Source organism: Tachyglossus aculeatus, chromosome 2 (genome assembly GCF_015852505.1).
Source record: "Tachyglossus aculeatus isolate mTacAcu1 chromosome 2, mTacAcu1.pri, whole genome shotgun sequence".
In the NCBI taxonomy this organism is placed as follows: domain Eukaryota; kingdom Metazoa; phylum Chordata; class Mammalia; order Monotremata; family Tachyglossidae; genus Tachyglossus; species Tachyglossus aculeatus.
Genome location: NC_052067.1, coordinates 57,382,457 through 57,410,033, shown reverse-complemented (window position 1 = coordinate 57,410,033; position 27,577 = coordinate 57,382,457). Strand labels below are relative to the sequence as shown.

Here is a 27,577-nt window from a genome sequence, read left to right as displayed (position 1 = left end):
CTTAGTGGAGTGCTGTGCAGATAGTAAACACTCAATACAAACAGATTGAGGACAGGTATGACTTAACTGCTAAGGGTAGAATTAATCTGGCTTACTGAAAAAGGTGGCATTTTAGGAATGTGATCGTGGGGAGGGTTGACATCCTGGGGATTTGGGGAAGCAGGACATTCCAGGTCAGGGAAAAACCATGAACAAAGGTTTGGAGGCAGGTGGATGGTCCCTGATCAATCAATAAATCCCATTTATTGAGTGCTTACTGTGTACAGAGCACTTGTCTAAGCACTTGAGAAAATCTTCCCCTTAGACTGTAAGTGTGTCTCTAGACTAAGTTCATTTTGGACAGGGAACATGTCTACCAACTCTGTTATACTGGACTGTCCCAAGTGCTCAGTTCATTGTTCTGCACATGGTAAGCAGTCAATATATATATATATAATTGATTACCATATAACAATCAGTAGGCATGTTCCTGACCCACAAGGAGCTCACAGTCCAGAGGGGAACTGGTATATCAATCTATTCCATATTGTGATGCTCCAGAATGCAACATCATTCAAATCCCGGCTCCGCCACTTGTCAGCTGTGTGACTTCGGGCAAGTCACTTCACTGGGCCTCAGTTCCCTCATCTGTACAATGGGGTTAAGACTGTGAGCCCCCCGTGGGACAACCTGATCACCTTGTAAACTCCCCAGTGCTTAGAACAGTGCTTTGCACATAGTAAGCGCTTAATAAATGCCAAAAAAACACACAAAAAAAAACCAAACACAAAAAACCATGAGAAGTGTGGGTTAGTTTCCAGATATGCTTCTGAGCCTTTGGGAACATTTCCACTTCCATAGAACATAACATCTTGCGAAGTATTTGTGACAGTGCTTTGAGAACTGCTTTATACAGATAACTGGTCTCTGGAGGTACTCATAAAAGAATCAATCAATCAATGGTATTTACCGAGCGCTTACTAAATACAGAGCACTGTGTACTAAGTGCTTGGGAGAAGATATGCAAATACCTATGAATTGCTCTACAGTTGCAGCGGAGTTATGGGCCAACAAAAAAAAAAAATCTCAACAAAGGAGCAGTGTGGTCTACTAGACAGAGTACAGACCTGGGGGGTCAGAGGACCTGGCTTCTACTCCCAGCTCTGCTATTTGTCTTCTGTATGACCTTGAGAAAGTCACTTCACTTCTCTATACCTCAGTTTCCTCAACTGTAAATTGAAGATACCGGTTTTCCTTCTTACTTAGACTCTGAGCCCCATGTGTGACAAGGACTGTGTCCAACATGATTAACTGGTTTCAATTCCAGCACTTAAAGAATTACTCTTCCTACCTTCAAAGTCTTACTGAAAGCACATCTCCAAGATGCCTTCTTTGTATAAGCCCTCATTTCTTCTTCTCCCACTCCCTTCTGTGACACTCTTATTTGCTCCCTTCATTCACTTCTCTCCCTCAACCCCACAGGACTTACGCTCATAACCATAATGTATTTATTTCCCTTCATGTCTGTCTCCCCCTGTAGACTATAAACTCATTGTGGGCAGGGACCCTGCCTACTAACACTGATATATTATTTTGTACTATTCCAAGTGCTCAGTATAGTGTTCTGCACATAGTGAGCACTCGATAAATACAATTAATTGATCATGGTCACACATCAGTCTTCAGCCACATTCAATGACTAGAATCTTAGTAGGTGTAATAACAGATTTATTGAGCATTTACCAAGTGCTATGCACTGACTTAAGCTGTTAGGAAGGTACAACAGAAGCCACAAGACATGCTCCCTGCCCCTGAGGAATTTACATTAACTGTGGCATTTACTAAGGGTCTACTCTAACAGTAAAGACAGATACAAATATTTTTAAAATGAAGTCTCCCTGTCAGTGTCATTTTCAAAAATAAAGGATGTAATTATAATAATGATAATGATGGTATTTGTTAAGTGGTTACTATGTGCCAAGCACTGTTCTAAGCACTGGGGTAGATACAAGGTAATTAGGTGGTCCCACTTGGGGCTCACAGTCTTAATCCCCATTTTGCAGATGTGGTAACTGAGGCACAGAGAAGTGAAGTGACTAGCCTAAGATCACACAGCAGACCAGTGGTGGAGCTGGGATTAGAACCCACAACTTTTGATTCCCCAAGACCATGCTCTTTCCACTAAGCCACGCTGCTCCTATATCTATAAGCATATCAAGCATATCAGCATATCTCATATCAATAAATATATATTTCCAAAATGCAACGGTGTTGGCACACAAGGATGAAGTTTCATTGTGATTATGGGTGACAGGATTTTTTTTTTTCTAGGCCACAATACACTCTGCAAAATGTACTTATCCAATTCATTCCCAGAACTGTGGGGACAGCATCAAAAATACAAGCCCAAAAATATTCTGAGTTTGATATTTTACTCAAGGTATGTATGTAAGCACACTAGAACAATAAACCAAACTCAAATTTGCAAAGAAGAGCATTGATCATCAAAAGCAGTAACACATCAAAAGACAACTTTAAAATCTTCTCATCAAAATTGTTTCCTATGCTGAATTTGACAATAGACAAGGGATTCAAATTCCTTTCCTTACTGTGCCAGCTCCAAACAGATCCCTGAAAACAAACATCAGGAGGAGTCATCTGGAACCCAAAGCTTGTTTTAAAAGGAAATAACTTTTGTGCCTGAATAACAAGTCTATTACTCCCAAACTATTTTTCTAGTAAAAAAAATCTGTTTTTAGGAACAGTGATGCCCCAAACCAGGCTAACACTGCCCATCTTTGGACTCTGCCATAAGGACGCAAGCATCTCCATACCTCTATATCCACACTTCATTATTACTGTTATTATTATTCTTATTTTCATGATCATAATTATTTCCACATAATGGGATAAAACTTTCTAAGAGCATATATTATAATCATAAAATAACTGGCAATATCAATCAACTCTAAACATTTCTCAATTATTGTCCTCATAGCACTAATAATGATTGTAGGAATCCTGATATCCATAGCACACAAGGCAGTTTACCAAATAACTATTTGAGAGTTGGGACTAAGCACAAGTATTTGCTTATTAAATGTAATAACTTAAAATGATGGAGTTAAAAAGTAATAGCCCAAGCACAAACATGCAAAGAAGAGATTACCAACCAAAATTATTATAAAGATAACATAAATTATAAAGATATTAACCGTTATATCTCTTGGTTTGTGGTTTTAATTTGACAAAACCTGAAATCACAGATGCTTTCCCTTGAACTGATTTTGGTTTTAAAACAAAACCAAACAAATCTGCATTAATTGCTCATATGCCTTGCTTGCTGTGGAATACAGTATGTGGGTCTCTAGAGATTTGCCAACACCACTGGTAAATGCTGTGCATTTTTTCATGGTATTTTTAATAATAATAATAATAATGTATATGTTTGTACATATTTATTACTCTATTTATTTATCTTACTTGTACATATCTATTCTATTTATTTTATTTTGTTAGTATGTTTGGTTTTGTTCTCCTTCTCCCCCTTTTAGACTGTGAGCCCACTGTTGGGTAGGGACTGTCTCTATATGTTGCCAACTTGTACTTCCCAAGTGCTTAATACAGTGCTCTGCACACAGTAAGCACTCAATAAATACGATTGATTGATTGATTAATGGCATTTACTAAGCACTTACTATGTGCAAAGCACTGTTCTAAGTGCCAGATTTGTTAAGTACTTAATAATAATAACAATAATGACAATAATAATAACAATGACAATAATAACAATAATAACAATAACAATTTGTTAAGCACTTACTATGTGTCAAGCACTGCTCTAACTGCTGGGTTGAATACAAGGTTATCAATTTGTCCCACGTGGGGCTCACAGTCTTAATCCCCATTTTACAGATTAGGTAACAGGCACCGAGAAGTGACTTGCCCAAAGCCACACAGCTGACCAGTGGAGGAAGTGGGATTAGAACCCACAACCTCTGACTTCCAAGCCTGTGCTCTTTCCACTAAGCCGTGCTACTTATTAGGTGGTAAGCAACGTATTAAGCGCTGGGGTATACACAGGGTTTTCAAGTTGGGCACAGTCTATGCCCCATAAGGGGTTCAAAGTCTTAATCCTCATTTTCCAGATGAGGTAACTGAGGCCCAGGGAAGTGAAGTGACTTGTCCAAGGTCACCTGGCCGACAACTGGCAGAGCTGGGATTAGAGCCCAGGTTCCTCTGACACCCAGGCCTGTGCTCTATCCACTGGGCTATGCTGCTTCTCAAAATCTGGCCAAAGCTCAATATGTACGGAACGGGGTGACAGAGGAACAGCCGTGTGTTTGCTTGATGTGGAGCAGGATACACTTCAACTCAGCCCTCCAGGGTGTGCAACAACTGGGTACGGGAGAGGAGGAGGTCCAAATTGAAACCCAATCCACCTCTGAATGGCCATCCCGGGGAGAATCTTCAGGGCCAAAACTGTTCCCTGCACAGTTCAATGGCTCCAGATACCCACTGTGGAAGGGGTTGGGAGGTTGAGAACCCATGGGCTAACTGAGCATCTTTCCTATTGATGCTGGACTGTAAACTCGTTGAAGGCAGGGAAAGTATTATTACTCTCCCAAGTACTTAATACAGTGCTCTGCACACAGTAAGCACTCAATATATGATTGACTGACTCAGCTTAAGTGTGATTTGGAAAACACAACTGGGTATCCCAAACACTGAATAACAAAGGTGAATCCAGAAGAGAAAGGAAGGTAAATGAGGAAACTTCATTTTTAATTCCTTTTGAATGGGACTATGTCTAAACAGGTACTCACTCAAAATCTGTATATATGTATATATGTTTGTACATATTTATTACTCTGTTTATTTATTTATTTATTTTACTTGTACATATCTATTCTATTTATTTTATTTTGTTAGTATGTTTGGTTTTGTTCTCTGTCTCCCCCTTTTAGACTGTGAGCCCACTGTTGGGTAGGGACTGTCTCTATATGTTGCCAATTTGTACTTCCCAAGCGCTTAGTACAGTGCTCTGCACACAGTAAGCGCTCAATAAATACGATTGATGATGATGAAAATCATCTAAAAAATTCATCCCCAAATTACAGCAATGTTGCCATACAAGAATAAAGTCTCAATATGATTATGGGTGACATAGTCATATTATCTTTCCTACTGGATCTTGTTATGGACCCAAATCAGGCTAGGGGCTGGACTGGGCTGCACTGAATTGATGATATTAAACAATAACATAAAAATAAAACTTGTCAGATTAGACCAGGGTCTGAGTTCCCCCAATAACTCAATATTTACCATTTTTGAGGATACAGAGGGCCAAGGGGCAGGGACAGGAACATAAATGTGACTGTTTATTGTTATAGTGTATTTCCCTAGAGCTTACCACAGTGCTTTGCACATAGTAAGCACTCAATAAATATGATTGAATGAAAGTTCATTAATATATAAGGTATAAGCATTTCCAAAGCAGAAACTCATTCAGGCCCTTTTTCATTTTTTTTTTTTGGTAATTGTTAAGCACTTATTATGTGTCAAGCACTGTTCCAAGAGCTGCGATAGATTCATGTTCCAGTCCCCCATGGAGCAGCGTGGTTTATTAATAATAATATTGGCATTTATTAAGTGCTTACTATGTGCAAGGCACTGTTCTAAGTGCTGGGGAGGTTACAAGGTGATCAGGTTGTCCCATGGGGGGCTCACAGTCTTAATACCCATTTTACAGATGAGGGAACTAAGGCCCAGAAAAGTTAAGTGAGCCTCCCAAAGTCACACAGCTGACAAGTGGCGGGGCCAGGATTTGAACCCATGACCTCTGACTCCAAAGCCTGTGCTCTTTCCACTGAGCCACGCTGCTTCTCTTTAGAAAGAGACCGGGCTTGGGAGTCAGAGGTAATGGGTTGTAATCCCAGCTCCGCCATTTATCAGCTGTGTGACTTTGGGCAAGTCACAACTTCTCTGTGCTTCAGTTCCCTCATCTATAAAATAGGAATTAAGACTGTGGGCCCCACGGAGGACAGCCTGATTACCTTGTATTTCCTCCAGGACTTAGAACAGTGCTTGGAACATAGTAAGCGCTTAACAAATGCCATTATTATTATTATTCCAGGTAGGAGGAAAAACAGATATTCAATCTTCACTTTACAAACAAGGCAGCTGAGACATGGAGAAGTTAAATAACTTGCCCAAGTTCACACAAGTTAACTTTGTCCCATGTGGGGCTTACAATTTCAATCCCCATTTCACAGATGATGTAACTGAGGCCAAGTTAAGTGACTTGCCCAAGGTCATACAGCAGACAAGCGGCAGAATGGGGGCTCTCAGGCCCATGCTTTATCCACTAAACCATGCTGCTTCTGCCCCTATCCTGCTGGACTTCGTATCTGGCAAGTCACTGTTCTCCCATCTTCAAAGCCCTTCTGTAGCATAGTAAAACCACAATGCGTGGCAAGGATTTAAAGCATTCTAGTAAGTAAGGGTAGACATAACAAAAATATAGGAATTTACATTGGGAAATGTCAACTGTGGGGGTAGCTTTGAACCTTATACCTCCTGCTGGTTCAATACCATTAAAATCAACGATTCCTCTAGAGTGTTTTTCCATAAAAGAAACTCCTTTGAGAATGCAACAGGCCACAGCAGAAATGTCTGCATATGTTTCTGTTGTTTATCCCATTCAAGAACAATAGAAATAGTGTGAGAATATGTCTATGGTGAAATAACAAGATTATTCAATTATATTACTCACAGGACAAATTAGTAGGGAAGAGGTATTAAAACCATACTCTTTAAAACAGTATCATTTCAATAAACTATTTCAGTAATATATGATTTACACCATAAGTAGACAGGTTCCACGTAGTTGAAACTTTTATTAACCATACTCTTTTTGGTAAAAGCTTGTAATACAGGTTTGCCTACTCTGTTTTCTTTCTTTACTTGTGCTCCATAGGGGTTTGACATAAAGGAACTGTTTGAATACATCTTGGCCTGGTAAATATTCCCTTTCCTTAATTTTATCACTACGATTAATGCTATTCTGTCCTAACTGTATCCCATTTTTCCCAAGTAAATTAGTAATGTTAATGAATCCTTGCAATTCCTTTGTGAGATATGTACATTTGTCCACATTATCATAACTAAATAAAATAGGTTAGTAGGATTTCTCAAAGCCAAAGGGGAAGTTAATTTCTGAGCCAGAATTAGAACACAGAAGTTTCTGGTTTTATAACTTACCCTGGGAATACACGTAAACACATCCTAAAGGATAAAGAAAATTAAGTAGATTTTCCCTCTCCCTTAGATTCTTATTTTGTGAACTTTTCATGGAAATTTGAATTGATGGCAGGGAATTCTGAGTGAATTTGCTGTATAAAAATGCTTGTGTTCCCTAGAATGCAAATTTGATGTACTGCTGAAAACTTTGATATCCTAAGCACTTCTCTAGTCTCTCAGCACATGATTAAGCATTAACCCTGGCAAAAGACTCGGCTTCTATTAGTCTTTGCTACTTAAAAGTAGGTGATATCTTTTTTTAAAAAAAAAACACCACCACATAGTATTAGGGAAATAACGGTTGAAGAAATCAGTGGGGTTAAAAGGAAAGTGAGCTAATCATGGCATCAGAACACTATGTTATTAGATCCAGGTTTGCCTGTTGCCAGTTAATCTCTCTGTGCTTCAGTTTCCTCATCTGCAAAATGGGAATAATAGCAACTCAGGACAAACTGAAATCAGAACAGCAAAAGCACTTTTGAAAATTCAAAGTACTATGCAAATTCAAGTTTCTCCCTCAAGAAACATTTTTTATCATTGTTATCATTATAGTATACTTGTTAAGCTCTTAATACGTCCCAAGCAGTATACTAAGCACTGGAGTAGAAATAAGATCATCAGGTTGACATAGTACCTGTCCCACATGGGGCTCAAAATTAAAGTAGAAGGGAGTAGGATTTAATCCCCGTTTTACTGAGGCAGAGAGAATTTAAGTGACTTGCCTAAAACCGCTGGCAGAGCCAGAATTAGAACTCAGGTCTTCTGACTCCCAATCAATCGTATTTATTGAGCGCTTACTGTGTGCAGAGCACTGTACTAAGCACTTGGGAAGTATAAGTTCGCAACACATAGAGACGGTCCCTACCCAACAGTGGGCTCACAGTCTGTGCTCCCAGGCCTGTGCTCTTTCCTTTAGGCCACGCTGCTTTCCAATACACACTTTTGTCTTGTGTTCAGAAGTTAGAAAACCTCTTTCTCCAGCACCTAATTATGTTTTACTCTTTGCCTCTAGGAAAAATGTTCTACCACCAGGGCCAGTCACCTACTCGGCTGCTAACAAAGAAGCTTTGCGGCACCTCTTAAAAGTGCTACAGAAAACAGTCTTGTGGGAGTCTTCAGAGAATGGGGGAGCGATGCAGTGGACCAAATGTAACTGGTATTTATTGAGCTCTTACTGGGTGCCAAGCACTGTACAAGGTGCTTGGGAGAAAACAATATAGTGGAGTTGGTGCACAAAGAGCTCACATCCACCAACTAAATCCCTCAGGCTGTGGACTGGATCTGAGCCATGATTAGCACCACGGTCCTCTCTCTGTCCAGTAGCTCTGGAATCAACTGCATGCACGGTTTGCTAGGGAAGCAGCAAGGCCGACTGGAGAGAGCATGGTACTGGAAGTCAGAAAGTCTTGGGTTCAAGTCCTGACTCTGCCATTTGTCTGCTGTGAGACCTTGGGCTCGTCATTAAACTCCTCTGTGCCTCAGTGACCTCATCTGCAAAATGGGGATTACGACTGTCAGCACCATGTGGGACACGGACTGTGTCCAACCCGATTAGCTTGCATTTACCCCACAGCTTAGTACAGTGCCTGATACATAGCAATAACTTAAATACTATATTATTATTACTAGCTGGGCATGGCAGGCATTATCCCAGTCACTTTGCTCTTAAATTCCCCTCCATGTGACAGCCAGGAAAAACCCTCTAGACAGTAAACTGGTCCTCTGGACTGTATGCTCGTTGTGGGGAAGGAATGTGTCTGTTTATTGTTCTATTGTACTCTCCCAAGCACTTAGTTCAGTGCTCTGCACACAGTAGGCGCTCAATAAATATGATTGATTGAATGAGTAATAATAATAATGGTGGTATTTGTTACACACTTACTATGTGCCAGGCACTGCACTAAGCACTGGAGTGGATATAAGCAAATTGGGTTGGACACAGTCGCTGTCCCACATGAAGCTCACGGACTCCCCATTTTACAGAAGAGGCAACTGAGGCACAGAGAAGGGAAGTGATTGCCCAAGGTCACACAGTAGACAAATGGTAGAGCCGGCATTAGAACTCAGGACTTTCTGACTCAGAACCATGCTCTATCCACTACACCAAGCTGCCTCCCCATGAATGAAACCTGCATGCAGTTCTTAGCAGGTAAGTAAAGGCCCCCCAATTTCAAAGGGAGAGTTGAGCTTATTTAATTTAGACTATATATATATATATATATATATATATATATATATATATATATATATTGAACCCCACACATCCTACGCATGAATATCATGACAATTTATGAATCTCAACTGGCCTGTTCATGTTAATATCTTTTTTCACGATCATTCTGATTCAATGCCATCTGCATTAAAAAACAAACAAACTAAACTTTCTGCATTTTGCACTTGTTTTTGGACTACGGGCCCAAATCACTTTACCTTGTTTAGATAAAGCACTTCATGAGTTTGGCTTCTCTCCTGTCTGACATTGGATACAAGAAGCGCTTTACAAAGAAAGGGGATTTGAGAATTCACGGGCCATCTCCAGATCTCGACTCAGAAGAGAAACTGTGTTACCACTATAAATGAAAACATCAAAAATCATTGATTTTCTCATGCTCATAATGTCAATTTTATTTCATTTGTCACCTGCTAAGGGGCTTTAGTTCCTTGTGGTCCCTTAGTAAAGGAAAAGGGGAATGATAAGCGATGGATCTGAAAATGAACCATTCATTACATTACTAATTGGGACCAGGCTGTGGATTCACCTTCAGGCAGGCACAGAAAATTCATCAAATAACTGTTGGTGGCACCAGGAGGGCCTTTGAGATAACCAATGAGCATTTTTAAGACCAGTGTTTCTGTTTACCCCTTGAAGATGAAATTGTAATGAGCTCTAACACTTCTACATTGCAACCTTTATAACTGAGGGGATGAAAATCCTATTTCTTTCCTGAAACAAGACCTTTGGGTATTGGATATTTGCCCCACCCTCAGCCCCACACCATTTAGGTACATATTTATAAACTTGTCTTATGCTGTCATTTCCAACCTATGGTGACTCCACGGACACAGCTCACCCTGAACACCCCACCTCCAGCTGCAATCATTCTGGTAGTGAACCTAGAAAACCTAGAGTTTTCTTGGTAAAAATAGAGAAGTTGGCCACTGCTTTCTTCCGTGCAGTCAACTTGAGTCTCCGCTCTCGTTATCTCCCATGCTGCTGCTGCCCAGCACGGGTGAGTTTTGACTTGTAGCCCCACAACACTGTATCGATAGACATATAGATATAGGTACATATATGTTACATATGATAAAGTATTTATTGATATTCCTGTCTCCTCCTCTAGACTGTAAGCTCACTGCAGGCAGGGAACATGTCTGCCAACTCTGTTGCATTGTACTCTCCCAAACGCTTAATACAGTACTCGGCACCCAGAAAGCGCTCAATAAGAAATGTTAATTAGATATTTCAGCTTTGTCGCTCTACCTACCAAGCCCTCTTTTGACTTGTAGCAGTTTGCCTTCCACTGGCTAGCCACTGCCCAAGCTAGGAATGGAATGGATAGGCCTCTGCTTGACTCTCTCTCTCTCCCAAAGCCGAGACTGATAAAATACTGGAAATGCTCCAGGTGCAACCCTGAGAGGGGAATTTATAAACTACATATCATAAATTATTTTTTACCTTAATGTCGCCTCTGTCTCTAGACTGTAAGCTTGTTTGGGGGAGGGAACATGTTTGCCAGTCCTGTAGTATTGTACTCTCCCAAGTGCACAATGCAGTGTTCTGTGCATTGTAAACACTCACTGAATACCATTGATTGATTAATTTCCTGAAACAAGACTTTTGGATATTTGACATTCACCCCACCCTCAGCCCCACAACACTATATCAATAGATATATAGATATAGGTACATACGTTACATATGATAAAATATTTATTGATATTCCTGTCTCCTTCTCTAGACTGTAAGGTCATTGCAGGCAGGGAACACGTCTACCAACTCTGTTGTATTGTACTCTCCCAAATGCTTAACACAGTACTCAGCACCCAGAAAGCGCTCAATAAGAAATGTTGATATTTCAGCTATCGCTCTACCCTACCAAGCCCTCTCCCCTTTTCTGTCCACCGTAGTTGTTTAAGGTAAAAGGGAGGACCGATTTGTTTATCTTCAACCTGTCAATCTACCATGCTTTGAAGCTTACAACATCACTTGTTTTCCCTTGGGTCCACAGAAATGTGAATTGTCTTTATCCAAGTGCCTAACAAATCATTGTCAGAGAGGCAGCAGCCGACCTTTCTTTTCAATCTATGCACTTTTCAGGAGTTATAAATCAGTTGACTTTCAAGCTCGATGAGATGGCATATGCCCCGGTTTGAAGAACAGATGGAGGCTTGGGGGAAAATTGTTTCTGCAGGCTTGCTACAAGCAGCACTGCTCCATAAAAGTGAACCATTTGCACTAATTTCTCACATAAATTATAGAGGCAGTAGGGAGCACGAGTCCATTCAGCAGAAAATTTTTCATCGAGTTTTCAGAGGTCATTTAGCAAATTTAAATTAAAGATATTTCTGATACATGGCTGCATTTCCATTTTGAACCATTTTGAGATAGCAATTTACAACAAATAAAGCAATGACTTTAATTGTGTATACATCCCCCCCCCCCCCTCAGAAAACAAGGTAGTAAATTAGCTGCGAGTGGGATGACTGTTTTAAGGGATCCAACGATAAGCTTTGGCCGTTAATCACATAGGAATCAATAACTGAAATATGGCACCTTCATAACACAGAATTCAGATAAACTATCCCTTTCTTAGCAAGACCTGTCACTTGCATCTACTGTTGGCTAAGAGTTGAGCTCCTGCTCTGGCCGATACCAACAGAAAGCAAAATCTGGTGACAACAACCTTTATTTTAAAGGGAAACAAATTACTCAGCTGTGAACCAATCTGCCTATTAGAGTTGTGAATCAATATGGTGTTTTATATGATGGCGAATACAGGCAGAATATTCCTTTCTATACTGGACTTGAAGAAATGAAAGGGGGAGTCAGGGTGGATTGTAAATGGAAATCACAAAAGGGAAGAATTCTGTGAGCCATAGAGGGTGAAGCTGCAGAAAATGATCTCATTTTCACTATGGTAATTTATTTCATATTGTAGTCATTACAGATAATGGACTAGAGCTTGATTTTTTTAATAGTAAAATATTAGTGCCATCTATATTATAACAGTAAATAATTATCTTCAATAATTGTTTTTCTTACTATAAAATTATCAGCTATGTCAGTGAAAAATTTGATGGCACTTTTCTTCCATCCATGAACAGCAGCACTGCCAAGAAATGAAAACTTAAAAAAAATGACGGCACCAAATCCTAAAAAGAAATTAGTGCCTTAATATTAGAGTCTATTATTTAATTCACTACAGAACTGCAGGTTTTCATACAAGCTATTGTCTGTGGAAGTTTTAATGACTGTCAAGCATTTAATTTATGTTCAGGACATTTTACACTTTCATTTTCTGTACCAATACCTATTTTTAGTGTGTTTGGAAAGAACATCCGAATTACTTTTAATCTGAGATGCTAGTAAACTGCTACTCACCCGAGTCTACATGGGAGGTATCTACCTGTGACCTGGGGGCTTCTTTCATCAAAAACAAAGTGGAACCAATGAAATTAAAAACTAAACCTATCAAGCCCCACCACAACTGTGTCTCTTACTGCCCCCAAAGAATCATGGAACAATTTGGCTGATCCCTAGATGCTGAAGGTCAATAGATCAAATCAGTCAATAATGGCATTAATTGACCATTTACTCTGTGCAGAGCACTGTTCTACGTGATTGGGAGTGTACAATACAAGAGAATTAGCAGACGTGTTTCCTACGCATAATGAACTTGAAGTTCCTTATGGCTTTAAGGCTACCTTCTCCATTTCCAACCTGGATTCATTTTAGGAAATGTTCCATTTGGTTCCCAAAATACCACCTCATAAATTATTTTCAAAGGCCTACTCCCGTTTTTGGTTCTTTGAAATGAGCTTAATGAGTTCAGATCTGCTTCTCTGCTGAGAAGAAGCATGGGCTAGTGGACAGAGCTAGGGCCTGAAAGTCCAATGGACCTGGGTTCTAATCCTGGCTCCACCACTTGCCTGCTGTGTGATTTTGGGCAAGTCACTTCCCTTCTCTGGGCCTGTTACCTCATCTGTAAATTGGGAATTAAGACTGGGAGCCCCATGTGGGACAGTGGCCCAATTTGCCTGTATCCACACCAGCACTTAGTAGAATGTGTGGCACACAGTACGTGCTTAACAAATGCCGTAACTATTTTTATTATAATGCCTGGCACATGGTAAGTGTTTAACAAATACCTCTAAAAAAATATACTCTTTAGCATTCTTCCTGAGGTAAATTAAACCATTGGAAAGATGCAGAACCAATTTCAGACACATATTTGTTCATTCATTCAACCGTATTTATTGAGCACTTACTGTGTGCAGAGCACTGTACTAAGCGCTTGGGAAGTACAAGTCGGCAACATATAGAGACGGTCCCTACCCAACAGCGGGCTCACAGCCTACCCAGTTTAAGAAGAGAAGATATTTTTATGATTAAGATATTTATTCTCAAGAGGGATAAGGGACAAATTACCCTTTCCCTTCCTTTCTTTCTTCCCTCCTCCTCTGCGTTTCTTTTCCTTCCTCTTCTCTTGACCCTGTCTCTTTCTCCTTTCCCTAATGATCTTCTATTTCATCTCCTTTCCTCTCTCCTTTCCTTGTTCTTTTCTGTTCCACCCACCCATCCCGACCCCACACTGTGCTCTAATCCTTCCTGAGGTTCAGATCTGGCCAGAGCAGGAGATAATAATATTAATAATAATAATAATAGTGGTATTTCAGCACTATACTAAGCATTGGGCTCACTACAACATAACCAGGTTACACACAGTCCCTGTCCCACATAAGGCTCACAGTCTTAATCCCCAAAGCAGCATGGCTCAGTGGAAATAGCACAGGCTTTGGAGTCAGAGGTCATGGGTTCAAGTCCTGGCTCCGCTGTCAGCTGTGTGACTTTGGGCAAGTCACTTCACTTCTCTGGGCCTCAGTTCCCTCATCTGTAAAATGGGGATGAAGACTGTGAGCCCCCCGTGGGACAATCTGATCACCTTGCAACCTTCTCAGCATTTAGAACAGTGCTTTGCACATAGTAAGTGCTTAATAAATGCCATTATTATTATTATTTTACAGTTGAGGAAACAGGCATGGAGAAGTAATAAGAACAATAATAATGGGACTTGTTCATTCATTCAATTGTATTTATTGAGCACTTACTGCACTTACTGTGTGCCAAGCACTGTTCTAAGCACTGGGGTAGATACAAGATAATCAGGTTGGACACAGCCCATGTCCCACATGGGGCTCCCAGTCTTAATCCCCATTTTACAGATGAGGGAATTGAGGCCCAGAGAAGTGAAGTGACTTGCCCAAGGTCACACAGCAGATAGGTGGCGGAGCTGGAATTAGAACCCATGACCTCATAACTCCCAGGCCCGTGCTCTGTCCATTAGGCCATGCTGCTTCTCACACCATGAGTTCCTGATTTAAAGCCTGTGCTTTCAGGTTATGGCTGCCACTGCCATCTGGCTCTGCCTTCTCTTTGAATACGTTCTCAGTGGAGGTTCTGATTCTCACCGGATGCTCCTCCTCTTAGAAGCGTTTTAAAAACAGGTAGCCTCACATTTTGGAGGTCATCAAACTGGTGCTCCCAAACTGGGCCACGCCAGCTTAAGCTCTGAATTGGTTCCAAACCCGTCAGGGGACCACATTGCCTGAAAAAGAGTTATCCCTGCTCCATCATAAGCTCCTCGAGGGCAGGAATGGTATCTGCTAACTTTGTGCTGTCCCTATGGCTCAATACTGAACTCTCCACACACAAGTCACTCAGTACATACTGGTGATTGAACCTTTGGCTAATCAAATGGATAAAAGTAGTTTTATTGCTTTTTGTGAAGCGCTTACTCTGTGCCAGGGCCTGTATTTTACAGGGCCTGTAAATCTACAACATTGTAACTACCCTGCTTCTACCTTTTATTCATCACACTGGGGTAGATTCAAAATAATCCGGTTGGACATAGTCCCTGTCTCATGTAAGGCTCTCAGTCTTAATCCTCATTTTACAGAAGAGGTAACTGTTCAGCACTTTCTATGTGCCAAGGCACTGTATTAATAATAATAATAATAATAATAATAATGGCATTTATTAAGCACTTACTATGTGCAAAGCACTGTTCTAAGTGCTGGGGAGGTTACCAGGTGATCAGGTTGTCCCACAGGGGGCTCACAGTCTTAATCTCCATTTTTCAGATGAGGTAACTGAAGCACAGAGAAGTTAGGTGGCTTGCCCAAGGTCACAGAGCAGACAGATGGCAGAGCTGGGATTTGAACCCATGACCTCTGACATCCAAGCCCATGCTCTTTCCACTGAGCCACTAAGCACTGGGGTAGATTTGAGCAAATCAGGTTGGACACAGTTCCTTGTCTCATGTGGGGCTCACAGTCTCAATCCCCATTTTACAGATTTGGTAAATGTGACACAGAGAAGTTAAGTGATTTGCCCAAGGTCACACAGCAGTCAGGTGGCAGAGCAAGGATTAGAACCCATGACCTTCTTATTCCCAGCTTAGGCACTTAGGTAATTTGCCCAATATCAACAGCAGACAAGTGCCAGAATTAGAACTCAGGTCCTCTAATTCCCAGGCTCATGCTTCTTCCCATGTCGCTTCCCTTTCCTCACCCTTTTATTTTACCCACTTAAGGTAGTAAAAATAAACAGAAATCTTCTAGGGATGGAAAACAGGTCCTATAAGGAGTGGTTAAATTAATTAGATCATTAAATGTAGAGAGGAGAAGCTAAGGGGTGACAGTAACTATCTAAGAAAGGTTTTTAAGGGAATGATGTGGATCAGTTATTCCCCATGGCCACAGGGCATTTAGCCAGAGAACTGAGAGTTTAAATTAAACAGGTGAACTTTTTTTATGGCATTTATTAAGCGCTTACTATGTGCAAAGCACTGTTCTAAGCTTTTGATAGACTATAGTGAAAAATTTCTTAATTATAAGGGTGATAAAACAGTAGAATAGGCTATCAAATGAAGTTGTAGTTTCCATTTGTAAAGCTCTTAAAGGAAGTAAACAACCTTGTTGAGTTATTCCCTATCTAGAGGATACTTAAACATATTTCAAAAATCACTTCCAGTTCTCCAACACTATGTATAAAGAGAATATTAATTTTCACAGAACACATTTTTCCTTATTGTGAAAAACCTCTGATATTCTGTTTAAATTAGACACAGTGGCAAGAGCATGGGTCTGGGAATAAGGTGGTCATCGTTTCCAATCCTGGCTCTGCCACCTGTCTGTTGTGTGACCTTGGGCAAATCACTTGACTTCTCTGTGCTGCATTTACCACATCTGTAAAATGGGGTTTGAGACTGTGAGCCCCACATGAGACAAGGGACTGTGTCCAATCTGATTTGCTCAAATCCATTTCAGTGCTTAGTACAGTGCCTTGGCACATAGAAAGCACTTTAATACCATAATTATTATTATAACACAACAGCATCTACACAATAGCCATCCTTAGCACTTAGTATTCTCAGCCCCTAAGTACAAATTAGTATTCTCAGCCCCTAAGTACAAATTAATACTTAGAAAGGTGATGAACACTGATCTAGGGATGCTCCATGTTTATCTGCTTATCCATCCTACCATACCCTAAATGTTACCCTGCTGGTTCAGTCTCTCATCCTATCCTGACTGGATTACTGCATCAGCCTCCTCTCCGATCTCCCATCCTCCTGTCTCTCCCCACTTCAGTCTATACTTCACTCTGCTGCCCAGATCGTCTTTGTGCAGAAACGCTCTGGCCTTCTACGTCCCAGCCCACACCCTCTGCTCCTCTGCCGCTAACCTCCTCACCGTGCCTTTTTCTTGCCTGTCTCACTGTCGACCCCCGGCCCACGTCCTCCCCCTGGCCCGGAATGCCCTCCTTCTGCACATCCACTGAGCTAGCTCTCTTCCTCCCTTCAAAGCCCTACTGAGAGCTCACCTCCTCCAGGAGGCCTTCCCAGACTGAGCCCCCTCCGTCCTCTCCCCCTCCCCCCCACCCAACCTCCTTCCCCTGCCCACAGCACCTGCATATATGTTTGTACAGATTTATTATTCTATTTTTCTTGTACATATTTACTATTCTATTTATTTTATTTTGTTAATAAGTTTTGTTTTGTTGTCTGTCTCCCCCGTCTAGACCGTGAGCCCATTGTTGGGTAGGGACCGTCTCTGTATGTTGCCAACTTGTACTTCCCAAATGCTTAGTACAGTGCTCTGCACACAGTAAGTGCTCAATAAATACGATTGAAAGAATGAATGAATGTTACCAATTTTAACTTATATTCTTCCTCCTATTCTCACTCCATGTACTTACATGGAGTGAGAATAGGAGGAAGAATATAAATTGTCTCAGTTGGGAGAGACAGGATGCATACTATGGCAGTTGTAGTAAGACACAAAAGGCCAGTGATAGAAGCTACCCGCAGGCACTCAGACTCTCCATCCTCACTAAAACTTTGAGCCTGTTTTGTGTCTCTGTGTTGTTTTAATGTTTCATCACTCCAGATGTGTCTATCTCCAATCCCTTTTCCCTCTTTAAACTCTTATATTGTGAAGCCCCCAAGGGACAGGGGCTGTGTCAAATTCCCACCTGTATATTCTCTTCCAGAACTCTGCACCAAGTGCTTAAAAAATACTATTACTAGCATTTATTGAACACCCGCTTGGTGAGGTAAACAGAACAAGGTGCTTATGAATAATAGTAATAATAATGATGGCATTTATTAAGCACTTGCTATATGCAAAGCACTGTTCTAAGTGCTGGGGAGGATAAAAGCTGATCAGGTTGTCCCAAGGGGAGATCACAGTCTTAATCCCCATTTTACAGATGAGGTAACTGAGCCCCAGAGAAGTGAAGTGACTTGCCCCAAGTCACACAGCCGACAATTGGCAGAGCTGGGATTTGAACCCAGGACCTCTGACTCCCAAGCCCATGCTCCTTCCACTGAGCCACGCTGCTTCTCTATGAGGTGACACGTTCCCTGACTACAAGGAGTTTACACTCAAATTTGGGAGACAAACAAATATATTTACAACTGGTCACATTGAGCTAGGGAAAGTGGTGGAGGAATGAGGGATTTCCTGGGAGAGAGTCAGAGCCAAACAGTTTTTCATCCTATTCCCCTGATGGAGAAACTTACCTACAAAGTAGAGCCTCCTTCCTCTATGTCCAGCAGGCACGGATGCATACAACTTCCTGATGGAGTCCATGTTGCTGTCTCCCTCTGTTCTCTTCTTCCAGTCCCAACATTGCCAAATTTATACACCACCTCAAAGTCCACCCTATACGTCACTGAGGGGAGGGTAGATCAAACAGCCAAAGTAGAGGAATGCCTACCGGGGCTAAACCTGGAGCACTGAAGGCTTCTGACTGGAGAAACATCTAGAGTATCTCACGGGGTGGACATACATTGCCAGAATCCTGAAAATATCTCCTAGTAAAGACGGCGAAGCCCACAGAAGCTGCCGAGATGGCCACCTGAGGCAACCGCCGGCCGACACTGTCAACACCCTGTGGTCACTTTAACCCTGAATGGATTTTGTGGGTGAAAGCAGTTTATGCACTTCACGATGTGCTGCTAGTGGATAGAACACAGGAGTGGGAGTCAGTAGGACCTCAGTTCTAAGTCCTGGCTCCACCACTGGTCTGTTGTGTGATCTTGGGCAAGTCTTTCCACTTCTCTGTACCTCAGTTCCATCATCGGTAAAATGGGAATCAGGACTGTGAGCCTTAAGAGGGACAGGAACTGTGGCAACCGATTATCTTGTATCTACCCCAGCACTTAGAACAGTGCCTAGCACGTAATAAGTACTTAACAAATACTATATTATCATCAACAATTACTTTGAGAAGTAGCACCGAGAGTGGAGAAGAATTGGCCCCAAACTAAGTCATCATAATAATTATCCCAATATGCTGCCTGTTGTCTTGCTTGTAGCACTTGCTCACTTTCAGCATTTAGAACATAGTAAGAGCTTAACAAAAGCCATTATTATTATTCCACATCCCTTATGCCCTAAACACCAGGACAGACCCAAGACGATAGTGTGTGACCAAAGGCAAGTCAGCTGACCTCTCTGTGCCTGTTTTCTCTTCTGAGAAATAGGGATACCTGCTCTCTGTCTATAAGGCTGTGAGCCCTCTGTGGTGTAGAGTTAAGTGCTTAATAAGTAACATAATTATCGTTAAGTCTACAAGACTGATTTAAAGAAAAAAAATCCTATTGGGATTTATTTAGAGTATCAGATGAATGTTCAAATAGCGTGGCATAGTGGATAGAGCACGGGTATGGAAGTCAGAAGGTGAGGGGTTCTGATCCCAGCTCCGCCACTTGTCTGCTGGGTGACCGCAGACAAGTCACTTCACTACTCTGGGCCTCAGTTCCCTCATCCGTAAAATGGGGATTGAGTCTGTGAACCCCATATGGAACAGGGACTGTGTTCAACCCAATCTGCTTGTATCCACCCCAGTGCTTAGTACGGTGCCTGGCACATTCATTCATTCATTCATTCAATCATATTTATTGAGTGCTTACTGTGTGCAGAGCACTGTACTAAGCGCTTGGGAAGTACAAGTTGGCAGCATATAGAGACGGCCCCTACCCAACAGCGGGCTCATAGTCTAGAAGGGGGAGACAGACAAAAAACAAAACATATTAACAAAATAAAATAAATAGAATATGTAAATATGTACATATGCACATAATTAAGTGCTTAACAAATACCATCATCATTACTATTATTATTATTCTCCCACTGAGGACAGGGAGGGGAAAGTGCTATACATGTCATGATTCCTATTTCCCCCTAGGCTTTTTATGAGGTTAAATGGAATAGACAGCCCCAAAGCTTTGGGGCAATAGCTAACAGCTTCCTCCCCACAGCCCCAACACTACTGTGTATATATGGCTATATACACAAGTACTGTGGGGTGGGAAGTTGGGGTAGAGCAAAGGGAGCAGGTTGGAGCGATGGGGAGGGGGAGCAGAGGAAGAGAGGGGCTTAGTCTGGAAAGGCCTCTTGGAGGGGGTGAGCCTTCAGTAGGGCTTTGAATGGGGAAAGAGGGATTGTTTGGCAGATTTGAGGAGGGAGGGCGTTCCAGGCCAGAAGTAGGACATGGGCCAGGGTTGACAGCGGGACAAGCAAGAACAAGGCACAGTGAGAAGGTTTAGCAGCTAAACAAGACAAGGTAAGAAGCATAAGAAAAACATGAGAAAAATTGAATAATATTCAGCCAACTTTCCTTAAGGGAGAGTTATTAAATTTGTATATATTTTAGATACCTCACTGATCTTAATACTTTGAAAAGAAGAAGAGAAGGAGAAGCTCTAGACCGTGAGCTCACTGTGGGCAGGGAATACGTACACCAACTCTGTTGCATCGTACTCTTGCAAATGCCTAATACAGTGCTCTGCACACAGTAAGTGCTCAATAAATATGATTGAGTGATTGACTGAGGAGAAAGGAATCATGGAAAGGGTTGTAAAATCCCCTCCGTCTGCTGGTTGTTTGACGCTCAGCTGCTTGGAGAAGGAAGGAAGTTGAACCTGCTGATGAAAATAAGGTTCAGGAATTAACTGTGAATTTAAATTATTCAACTTTCTCTGGTCTCTGCTAGATTGAGAGCTGACTGCTAGGTACGGTAAAAGGCCAAATAATTGATTTCCATCTATATTTTACCTCAGACTTGCATATAGCGAAAATTTTCGAGTTGTTCTTTTTTTAACCTATTTGCTTCTAAGGTTAAGGTTATAGTTACAAGGCACTTAATAGCAGGAACACCAGTGATCTGGACTGTGAGCCCGTTGTTGGGTAGGGACCGTCTCTACATGTTGCCAACTTGTACTTTCCAAGTGCTTAGTACAGTGCTCTGCACACAGTAAGCGCTCAGTAAACACGATTGAATGAATGATAGAGTTCACTATTTTGGCTGGCAATCAGTTTCCATTTTTATTAAAATTCTTATTTGCCCACAGCCTGGTATCTGCTTATTAATTTATGTTAAAGGTCAGACTATGGTTGTAGGTGACCTATGTGGATATAACTCCACAGATACATCACCACCAATAATGAGTCGAAAGGAGGTGCTTCTTCGCAAGATCATACTTTTAAAGAAGGTTATCTGCTATCTAGAGAGTCATCCCATATGGATTTAAGAAAGCCCTTCAGAGTGTGAAGAAATGGGCTAAAAATTTTTCATGCCTTCTGGAAAAATAGAAGAGATGTCACTGTTTCCCTGCAGTGGCTGAGAGATAGTTACAAAGTTGTCAACTGCTCTATGTTGGTGCAGATGATTGGGTTTGAGTCAGCTTGGGAGGGGGTATAGGCAGGGTTCTCTCTCCCATGCTGACCAGGCCAAGCTATTTAAAGAAGCAGCATGGCCTAGTGGATAGAGCACAGGTCTGGAAGTAAAAGGAGCTGGATTCTAATCCCAGCTCTTCCACCTGTCTGCTGTGTGACCTTGGGCAAATCACTTCACTTCTCTAGGCCTCAGTTATCTCATCTGTAAAATGGGGATTAAGACTGTGAACCCCATGTGGGACTGTGTCCAACCTGATTAGCTTGTATCTACCTACACCAGTGGTTACAACAGCGACTGGCACATAGAAAGCATTTAACAAATACCACAAAAAGAAAAGAAAACAAACAAACAAAAAAAAACATACAGCTTGCCTTAAATCTAGTCTTTTCAATGAGAGCCAGTTGGTATGGTTACTTGCTGACCATAGCAAATTATGCCTTGGAAACCGCCATAGTTGCAGCCCAAGTCATGGAACATTTGATCCACATCTATGGCAGCTACTGTGTGAAAGTCCAAAGGAGTGGACTCCCCATATCTAAAGCCTTATTAAGGTCAAAGCTCCTCTAAGTACTCTCCCCTGATTAAGCCCTCTTTTCCCTGACTCCCTCTCCCTTCTGTGCCTTCTATGCACTTAGATCTGTAACAATAACAATAATAACGTTGGTATTTGTTAAGTGCTTACTATGTGCCGAGCACTGTTCTAAGCACTGGAGTAGATACAGGGTAATCAGGTTGTCCCACGTGGGGCTCACAGTCTCAGTCCCCATTTTACAGATGAGGGAACTGAGGCACAGAGAAGTGAAGTGACTTGCCCAAAGTCACACAGCTGATGAGTGGTGGAGGCGGGACTGTACGCTTTGGACAACTGGTATTCACACCACCCTCAGCCCCGCAGCACTTATATATCCCTAGTTCATTTATTTAGATAAACGACTGTCTCTCCCTCTAGAATGTAAGCTCGTTATGGGAAGGGAAAGTGTCAGCTAATTCAGTTGTACTGTACTCTTCCAAGTGCTTAGTACAGTGCCCTGTACAGACTAAGTGCTCAGTTAATATTATCAATTGATTGATTTAGGAGAAAAGAGGACAATTTCAGCTTCGGCCTCTGTGAGTTCAACATGTTGGTGGGACTTTGGTGCAGCAATATGAGATTGTAAGCCAAGCCAAATAGTGTGACGAGTTAGACTTGGGAGTTTCCCATGCAGTTTTGTAGGTAAAGCCAAGAGAGCAGAAGTAATGTATGACGAGAAGAGGAGTGGACTCAAAACAGAGCCTTGTGGAAAACCAGCTATTAGGGAATGAGAGCGGAAGAAGAGCCAGGTAAGAGACAGAGGTGAGTAGTGTACCAGCGAAACAATGTCCAGAAAGATAGTAAGTCAGGCAGTCCCGTTTACCGAGTGCTTACAGTGTGCAGAGCACTGTACTAAGCGCTTGGGAGAGTATGCTATAACACTAAACCGACATATTCTCTGCCCTCAGTGAACTTACAATCTAGAGGAGGAAGACAGACATTAACATAAATAAATAAATTACAGAGACATACCTAAGTGCTGTGGGGCTGGGAAGGGGTATGAATAAAGGGAGCAAGTCAGGATGACGCAGAAGGGAGTGGGAGAAAAGGAAAGGAGGGCTTAGGGAAGGCTGAGGAGATGTGCCGTTGAAGAGGGAGAGCATTCCAGGCTAGAGGCAGGATGTGGGCGAGAGGTTGGAGGCGAGATAGAGGAGATCAAGGTAAGTAAGTAGGTTGGAAGTAGAGAAGCAAAATGTGCGGACTAGGTTGTAGTAGGAAAGTCGTGAGGTGAGGTAGGAGGGGACAAGGTGATGTTTCTTAGAAAATGGACAGGCCAACAGCTTTCTAAGACTGCCAAAAGGTGAAGGACAGAGTGGAGCCAATTAGACGTGGGGAAACAGAGGTCAATGCAGATGGTGACAGCAGCCTCGATAGAGCGAAGGGGGCAAATGCCGGATTGTAGTGAGTCAAAGACCACTGCTGAAGAGGGAGTGAAGGCAGTGGGGTAGTACAGCTCGACAAAAGTTTCTGGTCCAAAAACTAGGGGATGTGACAGGATCCACAGTAGGCTTTTTAAGTACAGGAGAGATATAAGCATGTATGAAGTGACAAGGGTTTGGAAAGAGTGAGAAGTAGAAGATGGCAGGAAGAGAAGAAAACAGGATGCTGACTAGGGATTTTAAGAAGTGAGGAAAGATGGGCTCCAAGACCCTTAGATTGTAGGAGCAGGCTGGAGTCATCTTGAGAGGTAGCTGGGAAGAACAAGGTGGAGTAGGGTTGGAAGAACGGTAAGGAGATGAGGGTGACACGTCTGACGGTGACTATTTTGCCAACTAGGTAGTTGAGGAGGTCGTCAGGGGTTAGAGAAGGAGGAAGTGGGGGCACTGGAGCCTACATAAGGAACATAATGACCCAGAACAGTTGTTAGTACTGGAGGTGGAGGAGGGTTGGTAAGGCTGGTTAGCAAGGACTTCCCATGGCATGAGCTCAACTGGGTAGAAGCTTTAGATTTTTTAAAAAAAAATTAATTTACAGGAAAATGAGTCATTACATATTTCATCTGAAGACTCATGAATTCCCATTTTCATGTGGAAAGAAATTTGAGATAGTCCCCCACCGTGGTAGTTCTTCTGCACCAGTGAACAAACACTTGAAACACAGAATAGTTACATATCAATGGTATGAAAAACAGACAATAAATCATTGGTAACCTATACTTCCATCAGAAGTGAAATATGTATGAAAAATGCTAGGTATAATTTTCACTCCTTCTCTTTTCACTTGGAAAGGGTTCCTGAAATAACTTCTGATGCTTATACAGTGGAAGGCAAGATAATAAAGTTTTCCCCAAAAACCTATTACACAATTTTATTATCAAGACTATCATCAAGTTGTACTTGCACAAGCAATTCTGTAAAAATAATAAGTTTAATAAATGAATAGCGAGGAGAACATTGAGAAACACTTAATAATTATCTCCATAAATTTAAAGAGGACATAATGGAGAAAAGGCAGTGTTTGGGTGTTCCAAACATGTATTTCTTCATTAGCACCAAGATAAAAGGCAAAGACAGTATTTTGATTAATCCAATATCCTTATTTACTGTACCCAAATGACCTTTCCATTTGAAACCTCTTCTTTTATGTTTAGAAGCTTTAATTTAGCTACCAGTCCTAAACAATTCAATACAGTACTCTCATTTACCCAATTCTGCTGGAGTCCTTGGCCTGAAAAATGAATTAATGGAACTACTTCAGCTCAACTCAGATGATATTTGACATGAACAGTTCAAATGATTCTACAGTGTTGCATTTTTCCTTCACCTGCCACGATCCTCACACTTGCACAACATTATCCTTTTTGTGGGAAATTCTTTTCAGTCAACAAATAGCATAAAAAGCAGAGTAAACTACCTGATGTCCCCTCCCCCCCTCAAAAAAATAGCCAGAGCAGGTTAAAGAGCAGTATTCATTTTTTAAATTAAATTTTTAAAACCTGCTCCAGTCAGTTAAGAGATTGGCAAGTTCTTACAAATAACAGCGCTGAGGCTTTCAGAGTGAAACAGAGCCGCATTAGGATGGAGTCATTAGGCAATACATTTATTTTGAAGCCAATTAACCTTTTGTCAGAGAAATGTCGGTGCTGTAATGGTTTCAGCGGGGGAGGTCAGCCTCTAACAGGGCCGCGTATGACAGCGATTCCGCCGGTTGACATATGCTGCAGACCGAGAGGACGGCCATGGAATGAGAATCTGCCTTCGTTTAGATTCCACTCTGCATTTCCACAGAGCGGGCTATCTTGACCTATCCATTTAAGTAATTAAAGCTTCCATTTGGAAGTGTCCTGCAGGAAGGTGAAATTTGGGGGAGATGAATGGCTGTGCCCGGCCACTTCCATCATTTGATAGACTGCCTGAAATAGGCTCGGCTGCCAGGTCCTCATAAAAATAGAGATGAATTGGGCAGCAGACAATTCTCTAAAGCACAGCGGCATCTCTGTCATCTTCGTCTTGGCAGCCTATAATTTAAATGTTGGCCAAGGTGGACATCTGACTCAGGGGGGCCTTTCTCTAAGAGCTTTCCCACCATCTTCCATTTGGGGAGAAATTACTCCAGTTTATTTACTTATCAGCCAACTTGGGTGGATGGAGAAGATGTCACTTCAATAAACCCAGCTGCCCAGGATAGCTGGGCCCAGACTTACCTTCCAGGCGATTTTGTTTCCTTTCGAATCATGCTCCAGGGCAATCGGGAAGTCTCCTCGCTCGTAAAACTTGCGAAATGCTGTGGGCTTGGTTGGTCTTTCTCTAAATGCTCCTGCAGCTGGAGGGCCTTTCACCTTAAAAATAAAAATGAAATTAAAAAAAAAAAAAATCACAGAAGTGAATTGCTCATTGTGAATGTGAATTGTGCATGAGCACCTTGATCCAAAAACAAAAAACAATAAAAGTTATTTTTGTTTAAGTGGTTTCATTAAAAAAGAAATGGAGAAGAACCCAAATATAATTTCCATTTCACGTGGCTCACATGAGCAGTTTTTATTTTTTTCTATTTCTAAACCAGTGGAGATGAATTGTGTGCATTATGGACAGAATACAATTTTTTAAATGAAAATTTTAAATGAAAATTTAGGGTGTGATTTATGGTGCCCATTTGAATGCAAGTCTATTTCGAGCAGTACTTTTAAATCATGCCATGCTTTTTACAAAATTAATTTTCTGAAGGGGAGAGGAAAAAAGGAGTACAAATTTCAACGGGAAGCTTTTATTGAACTGATACCCACTCACAGGGTGCTGAGACATCTGCAATCTGAATTTCAATACCTATCCTGTCACTGTGTCTGGCAAACACTGAACACGCCACTTAGAGCCATTCTGCATAGACAAGCCTATTTTCGCTTCTGGTTGGACAAGTGCATTTTTTTGTTCAAATCTGCAAATACAGGGCTATTGCTGAGTTGCTGTTTCTACAGCAAGGCTAGATCTAGGCAGTCTCAGAATAATGACCACAGCATGTCTGACTTGGTAAGAACCTTCCAGACTCTGGCCTCGAACCTGCTTTCCCTCCACCTACCTGCTACTATTACTACTACTAATAATAATAATGATGGCATTTATTAAGTGCTTACTATGTTCAAAGCGCTGTTCTAAGTGCTGGGGAGGTTACAAGGTGATCAGGTTGTCCCATGGGGGGCTCACAGTCTTAATCCCCTTTTTACAAATGAGATAGTACTTTTATTGCAGTCTCCCAAATAAATCTGATATTTGTTAATACCATAAAGTGCTTATGATGTAATAATAATAATAATAATGGTATTTGTTTAGCATTTACCATGTGCCAGGCACTTAACTAAGTGCTGGGGTAGATACAAGATAATCATATCCCACATGGGGCTTACAATTTAAGTAGGATGGAGAACAGGTATTGAATCCCCTTTTTTACAAATGAGGGAACTAAAGCCCAGAGAAGTGATTTGGGGAAGGTCACACAGCAGACAGGTGGTGAAGCTGCGATTAGAACCCAGATCCTCTGACCCCCAAATGTTTTCAGTAAAGTGCTACAAAAATACAACTATTTGATTTATTCGTTGGATAAATATATATATATATATATATATGTATATATCTACATCTAGGTATCTATAACTATAGAGATAGATCACCTTGTAACCTCCCCAGCACTTAGAACAGTGCTTTGCACATAGTAAGTGCTTAACAAATGCCATCATCATTATTATTATTAGATAGCTGAGGCCCAGAGAAGTTAAGTGACTTGCCGAAAGTCACACAGCTGACAATTGGTGGAGCCGGGATTTGAAC

General features: G+C 41.5%; 1 protein-coding gene across 2 annotated transcripts in view; it reads right to left on the bottom strand.

Annotated features, from left to right (window-relative positions):
- Positions 1-27,577, bottom strand: part of PACRG (parkin coregulated) — a 499,437-nt gene that overhangs the window by 393,529 nt on the left and 78,331 nt on the right. For both annotated transcript variants that reach the window (XM_038771400.1, XM_038771408.1), the window contains exon 2: positions 25,963-26,097. In XM_038771400.1, coding sequence (XP_038627328.1) covers positions 25,963-26,097 — 135 coding nt within the window. The remainder of the gene's footprint in view (positions 1-25,962; positions 26,098-27,577) is intronic.